At 40.9% G+C, this 12615-nt stretch overlaps 1 protein-coding gene and 1 pseudogene across 1 annotated transcript; both read right to left on the minus strand.

The window, feature by feature from the left end:
• Nucleotides 1-622: 622 nt before the first annotated feature.
• On the minus strand, nucleotides 623-2195 carry LOC134352255 (Y-box-binding protein 1-like; annotated as a pseudogene).
• A 9893-nt stretch (nucleotides 2196-12088) lies between these two features.
• LOC134351282 (ATP synthase subunit epsilon, mitochondrial-like) lies at nucleotides 12089-12259 on the minus strand. Its single transcript, XM_063057348.1, has one exon. The coding sequence runs from the start codon at nucleotides 12251-12253 to the stop codon at nucleotides 12101-12103; it is 153 nt and encodes a 50-aa protein (XP_062913418.1). The 5' UTR covers nucleotides 12254-12259; the 3' UTR covers nucleotides 12089-12100.
• Nucleotides 12260-12615: the final 356 nt, after the last annotated feature.

A 12615-nucleotide genomic window follows, 5' to 3' on the forward strand; every position in this document is an offset into this window, starting at 1 on the left:
AATGACTCACAGAAAGATCAGTACTTTACCAGTAATCGTTCACCATTTGTTGCAGCAGTTGATCAAAATCCTGTTGTTCGTTCCATTATTCTTAATTAGTAACTTTAATTAGTTTAATTAGTGACTTAATAATATGAAATTATAACAAAGTAACATAATAATAATTATAACTCAAGTCTCAGGAGGGGCGGCCTTCTCTGCCCCTCTGGGTAACGTCTGTCAATAAGCGTTTGTTTTAACACAGATTTCCATATAAAAGTCATGACAAGTGAACCTCTGAGCATAGGGCGTTTTCATGGTCTGCTTCAAAGATGACTTGCCACCAACAAAAGTAGTAGTTGGTGATCTGCTGCCTCTGCGAGTTATTCAAAAGTCGGGACAATCCAATGACTCACAGAAGTATCAGTACTTACCAGTAATCGTTCACCATTTGTTGCAGCAGTTGATCGAAATCCTGTTGTTCGTTCCATTATTCTTAAGCTGCTGTTAAAGTACAGTTTTGCTGATATTAAGGATTACCTGCAGTGCTATCAGTCTGGCTCAAGAGGGAGAATTCCTTCAGATGCACATTCAGCACAAGTGTGAAAATACAACAATAGAAACCTTACAGTTGTTTGCAGAATTAGCCTCTGTTTTGGCGACCATAGCGACGACGAACAAAGTAAGGTGGGTAACATTGTCTTCTGTAAGGAGGGCGATGTTGCTGATTTTGATAATCTTGGTTTTCTCCATTTGTTGCTGTCTCTGCTCCATCTCTTTTCTCTCCATCTTCAATGTTCCGTTGGCAACTATATGTTGGACCTCACCGGTGAGGGTTGTAGCGACGATAACAATTTCTGTCCGCGGCATATCATCTTCCTTGGACTGGAAGTCCTCCGGGACCAGTTACGTTTGCTGCTCCTGCACCATTTTCGCCTTCCACTACGTCGAACTCCACAGTTTCACCGTCTCCAACACTGCGGAGGTATTTCCGTGGGTTATTCGTTTTTATAGCAGTCTGATGTACAAACACATCTTCCTTTGTATCGTTCTTGTTGATGAATCCATATCCATTTCGTATGTTGAACCACTTTACTGTTCCAAGAATCTTTGTTGCAATGACTTTCTTCTCCCCGGGGGATTTGGGTTTGTCTGGCTGTTGCTGCTGCTGCTTTTCAGATTACTGCTCCGTCCTAGCCTCGCTCATGGTGTTGCCAGGCTGTGTGAGGTGGTTGTGGCTCGGGCCGTTCTGAGGTGGGGACTCCGGCGCTCTCTCCACTTCTTTCTTCTCTCTAATATAATTCCCCTCCACTTTTTCTGTGTCCCTTGCATCCTCTGTATCTTCCACACTGTGATGTTGTAGACAAGACAGGTCACTTTCATCGGAGTCGTTTTCATCAGAACTATCCTCTTTCATTTTGTGTGCATTATTGTATTTTCCTTCCTGGGGTTTCTTGTTTCTCTGTATTTTGCCCTTTTTTCTGCTGTTTACTAGCTTTGCATATTCTGCCAATGTGGCTCTGTTTGCCACAGTTTCTGCATTCTTTGTCTTTAAACCAACAGTCCTCAGGGTCATGTGACATTTTCCCACAACGGTAACATTTCTTTCCTTCATTTCTGTTCAGCATATTCCCACAACGGTAACATTTCTTTCCTTCATTTCTGCTGAGTGACATTTTATTCGTAGCATATTCCAGAGATTTTTGTTGTATCTCTGAAGCACCTCACGCAGCTGTTTCTAATGATATTGAGATGTTTAGCGCTTTCTCGAATGTAAGGTCTTTTTCACACAGGAGCTTCTTCTGTGTGGTTTCACAGTACATGCCACACACTAACCTGTCCCTCAATGCATCTGATAGACCAGCTCCAAATTGACAATGTTCTGATAATTTGCGCAATTCAGCACAATATTCAGAAATGCTTTCATTTTTGCTCTGATTCCGTTTGTGAAATTTAAATCTTTCAGCAATGACCAGCGGTCTGGGGTTTAAATGCTGTTGGAGAGTGTCTGCTATTCGTGTGAAAGTTTTGTCAGCTGGCTTTTCAGGGGTTAACAAGCTCCGTAGTAGGCCGTATGTTTTCGTGCCCATTACAGATGCTGGCTTCCTTTTCTGCATTAACATCGTTAACATCACAATATAACTCTATTCTTTCAATATAAGTGCCCAATCTTCAATGTCATTATCAAATGCTGTAATGGTTCCAACTAACGCCATCCTTGTTATGTTAATTTAGCCCCTGTCCCTTGTTAATTTAACCCTGGTTCCTTGTTTTCTTTTTGACTCACGTGATCTTTTTTAGCGTCGTGAGCGTACTCTGGCTAGATGCGTGTGTCGCTCCTTTTTTTTAAATCTCCCTTCAGAGGCAGGCAGAACCTCAGTCCTGGGGTTCAGCGCCGGCCGTGATCTCCCCTGAACGCGCCACGGCTCCGACTGTGTCTTTCGGTCGCCCAACGTTCCTGACTCCAGCTGAACTCCGGCTTCTTTTCAGACTCACAGCCTCACTCTGCCTCTTCTGAGTACCGTTATCAATTAAAACACGGCATTCCGATACGATGCATGTTCATTAACCTCCTCACCAATTTGTTGTGTATGTGGCTGTTTGCACAACAATATCATTAGTAAAAACACTAGAGACTGGAGCTAAGTTAACAGGGGCTTTTACTTACGGAACCCAGACTGAACACATATATACAGATCATATGCGCCTAATAGCGCATGCTCAATAACATGTTACTACGACATAAAATAGACCCATATTATACAGTAGGCTATATGATACAGTTTCCTTAAGGGAAAATCTAGCCTGAAGAACTTGTTGGAATTCTTTGAGAAGATTACATGTAGTATAGATAAAGAGGATGCAGTGGATGTTGTATATTTGGACTTTCAGAAGGACTTTGACAAGGTGCCACACATGAGGCTGCTTACCAAGTTAAGAGACCATGGTATTACAGGAAAGTTACTAACATGGTTAGAGCATCGGCTGATTGGTAGGAGACAATGAGTGGGAATAAAAGGATCCTTTTCTGGTTGGCTGCCAGTGACTAGCTGTGTTCCGTAGGGGTTGGTGTTGGGACCACTCCTTTTTATACTGTATATCAATGATTTAGATGATGAAATAGATGGTTTTGCTGCCAAGTTTGCATATGATGTGAAGATTGGTGGAGGGGCAGGTGGTGTTGAGGAAACAGGTGGACTGCAGAAGGATTTAAACAGATTAGGAGAATGGGCAAGAGAGTCACAAATGAAATACAATGTTAGTAAATGTGGCTAGCGAGGAAAATCAAAGCTAATGTAAAAGCAAAAGAGCTGGCATACAATAAAGCAAAAATTAGTGCGAATTAGTTGTCATGCACTTTTCTAGTAGAAATAAATGTCCAAACTATTTTCTAAACCGAGATAAAACCTAAAAATCTGAGACACAAAGGGACTAGGGTGTCCTTGTGCAGAACACCCTAAAGGTTAACTTGTAGGTAGACTTGGTGGTGAGGAAGGCAAATGCAATGTTAGCTTTCATTTCATGAGGTCTAGGATACAACAGCAGGGATGTGATGCTGAGGTTTTATAAGGCACTGGTGAGGCCTCACCTTCAGTATTGTGAACAGTTTTGGGTTCCTCATCTAAGAAAAGATGTGCTGGCATTGGAGAGCGTTCAGAGGAGGTTCACAAGGAGGATTCTGGGAATGAAAAGGTTATCATACAAGGAACTGGCTTTCCACGGCGACTTTTGTGAACAGCTCACTAAACTATTAGATATACTTCTTCAGAGTTACTATCATTGCAATGTGAAGCCTGTAATTTCCCTTTAAGAATAATTTGTCTTCTTTTGCACAATGGTTTCTTTTTCACTTGCTGTTTAAATGCAGTTTTTCATTGATTCTATTGTATTTTTGTTCTGCAAATGCCTGCAAGAAAGTGAATCTCAGGGCGACATATGCACACTTTGATAATAAATTTACTTTGAACTTTGATCTTGCACTTGCTCCATCACCTCTACATTCACGGATTTTCTCAGTTCTAAGTGAAAGCAGAATGCTTACAAGATAAATTTCAAAGTTCTAAGTTTGAAGGACGTTTTATTATCAAAGTACATATATGTCATCTTAAACACTCCTGAGATTTTTATGCGGGCATATTCAGTAAATCCATAGTGGAATAATAACCATAACAGAATCAGTGAAAGACTGCAGAACTTGAGCATTCAACCAGACTGTGCAAATACAGAAGAAATAATAATAATAAATATATAAGCATTAAAAATTGAGAACACGAAATGAAGAGTCCTTGAAAGTGAGTGTAACTCCATTTATCACATTTTTATATCAAAGTAAACGTTATTTATAATAAAAATACTTACAAGTAAAAACAATCTACAATGCCTTTTCATTCTTTCATTCATCGACAATGCTTTCAGCACTCTTCCCTAAAACCAATAGCATGTTTGCCCCTCATGTGGTGATACACTACTTACAACAGCTGAGGGCTTCCTCACCCTCTCCAGTAGGAGAAGGACCTGTATTGCAGTCCTTCCCCACCAAGACTTTGCAGTGGCTGCTCCACGATTCAGTGCATTCCTTAGCGTGTATTCCCACAGCATGGAATGTGCCATTTGCCAGCATTTCAACGAACTTCAGTGTGAAGAAGCAAGCATTCAAACTCTTCTTCATTACTTTGGCATAATTGATTAAATATTTTGCTATTTAATTCATGATCTTTAATTTTGTTGATAGCAGATATTACAAGAATCATGCTTGAAAAAACTTGCTGGCTGGGGTTTTGGGCTTCAAGATGTTGACGATGAATTACACAATGGATTGCAGACAGATTTGGAAATTCTTTTTTCATAAATGCCACTCAACCAGCATGGCACCTGTCATATATGGTGCTCAATCTGTTGCACAAGAAATCATGTTCCTAATCAGAATACTTTTATCATCAATATATATTTTGAGCTCGTTATAAGTTGATTCTCCATTGATATTTGCTTATAACTTTTTGCAAAAGAGAATCTCTTCATAAGCTTTTCCATTTTTAAAAAACTGTACATACGCCATTAGCAATTCCTTATTGTCTTACACAGTTGACTCACCCAGTTGTATCCCAAATTCCGCTTTTTGTAGCTCTGTGCATAGCTGATACTCAATGTCTCACTCATTTCATCAATACGTCAAGCCACAGACTTAATACTCAGAGGAACTGATTTTTTTAAATTGGCATCCATTTTGAGGGCACTTCTAATACAGCAGGTATTATTAATCTTTCACCAATTGTATGAGATTTTCCAATACCTTGCTATCATTTTGGAAATGTTATAATTTACCACTGTTAAATTGCATGAACTCGTTCCGTGCCGTGAGTCAAGGGGAACTGTTGGGCACCTTGGTTGCTAATTTATGCATCACCAATGATGTCTGTTTGGTTGGGTAAGGTCGGATGAGATTGCTGAGTTTCAGACGCGTTGTGACAATGAGTGCTCACCACCTGTAGAGCTATGGTTCTTCCTGTGTTCCAGTGTCTCATCCTTTTTTTTGGAAGTGCCTGTTCTACTGATGGTCAATTAGGTCTCGTGCCTCGAGTTAGGGTGCCATTTAGCACCTACCCCCAAGAATCTTCAACACCCTCCAACTTCTATTTCACTAACATCTCCTTAGGGCACTTAATTGCTCCCTTGGTAGCGCCCCCATTGAGAATCATAATAAAAACAATAATAATAAAATTCAAATTGAAATAGATAGGATAGATCATCAAAGTCTTTTACTCAGGTTAATTTTAAAGTGAGAAGAGAAAGTTTAACTGGAATGTACAAGGCAAGATTTTTCCAAAGGCAATGCGAGTTTCCTAGAATTGCAGCATGGTAGGTGATAAAAGTATTGTGATGTCCTGGGGGTGCATGGTGGACAGCCCGCCCCTGCATTTCTAATAACCAGTACTGTTTACTGTTCTTGTGTTAAAATGCTTTTGTAGGATTCTAGTGGGAAGTTCCAGTTCATTTCTTGTTACATTTTAGCTTGGGTTATATTCGCTTGTGTATTACCCTAACTGTAACTGGGATGTGTGATAGTCATGTCCCCCGTCGGTGTGAGACTGGTTGAGTTCTCTCTCCGGGTCATGGTGCTTGGACTGTTTTGTGTTTATCACAATAAAACTATTGTTACGTTAATAAGCTTCTTCATCTGTCATTATGCTCGCCGCGTAGGTGTCAGGAGTGAGATATGAGATGGACAATGAGATTGAAGGGCAACTAAAGAGACTGAAGAGACTGGGGAAGAGGAGGTTGGCTCACAAATAGAGAAAGCTTGTAGACAGTGCGAGAGTGAGGACAGGCAGGTGATAGAGAAGGGACACGCTCAGACCAAAGGTTTGAGGTGTGTCTATTTTAATGCAAGGAGTGTTGTGAACAAAGCAGATGAGCTTAGAGCGTGGATCAGTACTTGGAGCTATGATGTGGTGGCCATTACAGAGACTTGGATGGCTCAGAGACAGGAATGGTTATTTCAAGTGCTGGGTTTTAGATGTTTCAGAAAGGACAGGGAGGGAGGCAAAAGAGGTGGGAGCATGGCACTGTTGATCAGAGATAGTGTCACGGCAGCAGAAAAGGTGGACGCCATGGAGGGATTGTCTACTGAGTCTCTGTGAGTGGAGGTTAGGAACAAGAAGGGGTCAATAACTTTACTGCGTGTTTTTTATAGGCCGCCCAACAGTAACAAGGATATCGAGGAGCAGATAGGGAAACAGATCTTGGAAAGGTGTAATAATAACAGAGTTGTCATGATGGGAGATTTTAATTTCCCAAATATCGATTGGAATCTCCCTAGAGCAAGGGGTTTAGATAGGGTGGAGTTTGTTAGGTGTGTTCAGGAAGGTTTCTTGACACAATATGTAGATAAGTCTACAAGAGGAGAGGCTGTACTTGATCTGGTATTGGGAAATGAACCTGGTCAGGTGTCAGATCTCTCAGTGGGAGGGCATTTTGGAGATAGTGATCATAGTTCTGTCTCCTTTACATTAGCATTGGATAGAGATAGGAACAGACAAGTTAGGAAAACTTTTAACTGGATTAAGGGGAATTATGAGGCTATCAGGCAGGAAATTGGAGGCTTAAATTGGAAACAGATGTTCTCAGGGAAAAGTACGGAAGAAATGTGGCAAATATTCATGGGATATTTGTGTGGAGATCTGAATAGGTACGTTCCAATGAGACAGGGAAGTTATGGAAGGGTACACGAACCGTAGTGTACAAAGGCTGTAATAAATCAAGTCAAGAAGAAAAGAAAAGCACATAAAAGGTTTAGAGAGCTAGGTAATGTTAGAGACCCAGAAGATTATAAGGCTAATAGGAAGGAGCTTATGAAGGAAATTAGGAGAGCCAGAAGGGGCCATGAGAAGGCCTTGGTGGGCAGAATTAAGGAAAACCCCAAGGCATTCTACAAGTATGTGAAGAGCGAGAGGATAAGGTGTGAAAGAATAGGACCTATCAAGTGTGACAGTGGGAAAGTGTGTATGGAAACGGAGGAAATAGCAGAGGTACTTAATGAATACTTTACTTCAGTATTCACTATGGAAAAGGATCTTGGTGATTGTAGTGATGACTTTCAGCAGACTGAAAAGCTTGAGCATGTAGATATTAAGAAAGAGGATGTACTGGAGCTTTTGGAAAGCATCAAGCTGGTTAAGTTACCAAGACCGGATGAGATGTACCCCAGACTACTGTGGGAGGCAAAGAAGGAGATTGCTGCGACTCTGGCGATGATCTTTGCATCATCAATGGGGACGGGAGAGGTTCTGGAGGATTGAAGGGGATGTTGTTCCTTTATTCAAGAAAGCGAGTAGAGATTGCCCAGTAAATTGTAGACCAGTGAGTCTTACCTCAGTGGTTGGTAAGTTGTTGGAGAAGATCCTGAGAGTCAGGATTTATGAACATTCGAAGAGGTATAATATGATTAGGAATAGTCAGTATTGCTTTGTCAAGGGCAGGTCATGCCTTACGAGCCTGACTGAATTTCTTGAAGATGTGACTAAACACATGGATGAAGGAAGAGCATTAGATGTAGTGTATATGGATTTTAGTAAGGCATTTGATAAGGTACCCCATGCAAGGGTTCTTGAGAAAGTAAGGAGGCATGGGATCCAAGGGCACATTGCTTTGTGGATCCTGAACTGGCTTGCCCACTGAAGGCAAAGAGTGGTTGGAGATGGGTCATATTCTGTATGGAGGTCAGTGACCAGTGGTGTGCATCAGGGATCTGTTGTGGGACCCTTACTCTTTGTGATTTTTGTAAAGGACCTGGATGAGGAAGTGGAGGGATGGGTTAGTAGGTTTGCTGATGACACAAAGGTTGGAGGTGTTGTGGATAGTGTGGAGGGCTGTGCAGTGGTTCATTTTGGTAGGTCAGATATGATGGCAGAATATAGTATTAATGGTAAGACTCTTGGCAGTATGGAGGATCAGAGGGATCTTGGGGTCTGAGTCCATAGGACATTCAATGCAGCTGCGCAGGTTGACTCTGTGGTTAAGAAGGCATACGCACTTCACCAATCATGGAATTTAGGAGCCGAGAGGTAACATTGCAGCTATACAGGACCCTAGTACACTTGAAGTACTGTGGTCAGTTCTGGCCGCCTCACTACAGGAAGGATGTGGATGCTATAGAAAGGGTGCAGAGGAGATTTACAAAGATGTTGCCTGGATTGGAGAGCATGCCTTATGAAAACAGGTTGAGTGAACTCGGCCTTTTCTCCTTGGAGTGACAGAGGAAGAAAGGTGACCTGATAGAGGTGTACAAGATGATGAGAGGCATTGATTGTGTGGATAGTCAGAAGCTTTTTCCCAGGGCTGAAATGGTTGCCACAAGAGGACACAGGATTAAGGTGCTGGGGAGTAGGTACAGAGGAGATGTCAGGGGTAATTTTTTTAGGCAGAGAGTGGCGAGTGCGTGAAAGGAGCTGCAGATATCGGTGGTGGAGGTGGATACGATAGGGTCTTTTAAGACTTTTGGATAGGTACATGGAGCTTAGAAAAATAGAGGGCCATGGGTAAGCCTGGTAATTACTGAGGTGGGGACATGTTTGGCATAACTTTGTCGGCTGAATGACCTGTATTGTGCTGTAGGTTTTCTATGTTTCTATTATGCACGTGTGGAGTAGAAAGAGTTGCCATTTTCTAGAAACGACGTCGAATGCTAGTTGTGTGGTGAAGAAAGGTGAATAATATTTGATAATATCTATGTAGATTTGTTTATGCTTGTTTGCAAATCTAGAATATCGGTAATTTGACATGATTTACATGTGAATGCTTTAGATTTTCTTGAGTAAATTGATCAGAGCTGGATAGCGTGGTTGTGCAAACTTCCTTATCGACCTAGTAAGTTAGTCTTTTTAATAATTTAAACTCCAAGGCAATATGTTGTAAATGTTTATGCAGAAGTTTATTTTTGTCTTTCTTTATTGCCTCATGAGCAAACGTGAACATAACGTTGTAATGTGAATATGTTCATCTCTGTTTACGTAGTGTCAGCGAGGAGAACTCGTTTCAGTGTCTAAGTGTGTGTGTGCCAAAGATAAGATGCATTTATTCTTATTTTTGATTTTGTGGATAAGGTACAGGGTTGGTGGGATTCTAATGTTGCTTGTATTGTTTTTTTTAGAATTGCCACTACTGTATTGATTTTGTCTATTTTGTTTTCATATTACATATGTAACAAGGGTGTGGTCGGAAAGTAGACTGAGATTGCAACAGTGGGAACATTTTTTTATTTCATTTTGTCATTTTTATTTTGGTACTCCCTTTCTGCATTAAAACATATAAAACATATAGCGGAATTAAACACACACAAAAGTATTTGTTGTCCTGCATGTGTATTTTTCCCCAGGCTACAAATATGAGACAGCAAGTTTTCAGTCCATTCCTCGAATACCATGAGTTTTTTAAATTTTATTCAGTACATGCCAACTGTTAGGAAATCTAAATGCACTCCATCTACAATCTCTTACATATACAAAGAATTCAGGCTAATTTGTCAAACACTATTTACCTTTCATAAAACCACATTGATTAGGTTTAATTACATTCAACATTCCTAAATGATGAGTTATTTCCTCTATGCTAAGTACACAAGCAGGTGTAGTGTGTAGTGAGACTATGAGGAAGGACAAGCAGATCTTAGGGCAAAATTGAAGTCAGTGGAATGAGTTATAGTGTAACAGGGTCAACATTAAAGGGGGTGATGAATAGAGGATTAAAGGTTACACTTGGATGTTTGCAGTATACAGAATAAGGTAGATAATCTTGCAGTGCAGTTATAGATTGGCAGTTATGACGTTCTGGGCATTGCTGAGTCATGGCTGAAAGAAGATCACAGTTAAGAACTTAAGATCCAAGACAGGCAGGTAGGCAGAAGGAGCAGTATAGCTCTTGGTGAAAATGAAATCAAATCCTTACGAAGAGGTGACATGAGATCAGAAAATGTCGAATCATTGTAAGTAGAGTTAAGGAACTGCAAGGGTAAAAAGATGCTGATGGGAGTTGTATACAGGCCTCCAAACGGCAGCCAGAATGAGGGTTACAAATTACAAGGGGAGATAGAAAAGATGTGTCAAAAGGGCAATGTTATGATAGTCATGGGGGATTTCAATATGCAGTAGACCATACACCATAAGACCATTAAACATAGGAGCAGAATTAGGCCATTTGGCCCATTCAGTCTGCTCCATCATTTCATTGTGGCTGATCCATTCCTCTCTCAATCCCATTCAGCTGCCTTCATCCCATAATTTTTTCACACCCTGACTAATCAAGTTCTGGTTTAAATACACCTAGTGACCTGACCTCCACAGCCACCTGTAGCAATGAATTCCATAGATTCACCGCCCTCTGGCTAAAGGAATTCCTCCTCATCTCCATTCTAAATGGACATCCCTCTATTCTGAGACTGTGCCCTTTGGCCCTAGAGTCCCCCACCAAAGGAAAAATCCTTTCCATATCTACTCTATATAGGCCTCTCAATTTTTGATAGGTTTCAATGAGATCCCCCCTCATTCTTCAAAATTGCAGTGAGTAAAGGCCCAGAGCCATCATACCATTGCTCCTCATACCATAACCCGTTCATTTATGTGAGCCTCTTCTGAACTTTCCCCAGTGATAGCACATCCTTTCTTAAATAAGATGTCCAAAACTATTCATAATACTCCAAGTGCGGCCTCACCAGTGCTTTATAAAGTCTCAGCATTCCATCCTTGCTTTTATATTCTAGTCCACTCAAAATGAATGCTAATATTACATTGTCTTCGTTACCACCAACTCAACTTGCTAATTAACCTTTAGGGAATCCTGCACTTCCAAGTTCCTTTGCACCTCGGATTTTTGAATTTTCTACTTGTTTAGAAAATAGTTTCTGCTTTATTTCTTCTACCAAAATGAATAACTATACAATTCTCAAAACTGTACTCCATCTGCCACTTCTTTGCCCATTCCCACAATCTGTTTAAATCCTTTTGTAGCCTCTCTGCTTCCATAACACTACCAGCCCTTCCACCTATCTTTGTATCATCCACAAACTTGGCCAGAAAGCCATCAATTCCATCATCTAAATCATTGACATACAATGTGAAAAAAATGGTCCCAACACTCTCCTTTGTCTATTCTGCCTGTTACTTGTTCAAAGAATTCCAACAGATTTGTCAGGCAAGATTTCCCCTTTAGAAAGCTATGCTGACTATGGCCTATTTTATTATGTGCCTCCAATAAGTACCCTGAGACGTCATTCTTAATAATTGACTCCAGCATCTTTCTAACACTGAAGTCAGGCTAATTGGCTGATAATTTCCTTTCTTCGGCCTCCCTCCCTACTTCAAGAGTGGAATGACATTTGCAAGTTTCCAGTTGTCAAGAACCATTCCAGAATCTAGTGATCCTTGAAAGATCATTGCTGATGATATGGGAGGGTGGGAGGGGCTTGTTTCACTGTTGTTGTTGTTCTTTTTTTTTGAGTGTTTAAATAATATCTGTATTTTGCATCAACATTAGTCAGTATTGCAGTGTTCAATTGTATTCAGCATTCCAACAATAAGGATGATAACCTGTAAGAATTCACATCTTCAAACTTTCAGGACTTCAGATCACATTACTCTTTTGACTTGTTGACTTTTACATTTATATCTCCTACTTTCTTAGCCTCTGCTTGGTACTGGGGTTTCAGAGTAACCTGCACTGCTTGTGCACAAATACGAGAATAACGAATGTAACTGAGTCCCGCCTGTCTCCAGTGCGCCACCATTTTCGTTCCGCTCCCTGTTCCCGCGGTGAAGATAGCGGTAGATGTAGCATGGTCGGCTGCAATCTGTTGTTCTTGTTGCTTGAGTTAATCGGCTGAACATTGTGGGCATGCTATGTTGGTGCCCGAATGTGTGACACCCCTTGTGGGCTGACCCCAGCTCGTCTCCAGGTTGTATTTGTTGTTAATGCAAGCAACACATTTCACTGTATGTTTCGATGTATGCGTGATAAATAAATGAATCTAAATCAGGCACTGCTACAACAGTAACCTTTAATGATTCAAATAATGATGGGATGGTGGCACATTTGAACACAACAGCCTCTGGGGGGGCAACGAAAGGTGCACTTTCTTAAAAATGTGTT

Source organism: Mobula hypostoma, chromosome 9 (assembly GCF_963921235.1).
Source record: "Mobula hypostoma chromosome 9, sMobHyp1.1, whole genome shotgun sequence".
Classification (NCBI taxonomy): Eukaryota; Metazoa; Chordata; class Chondrichthyes; order Myliobatiformes; family Myliobatidae; genus Mobula; species Mobula hypostoma.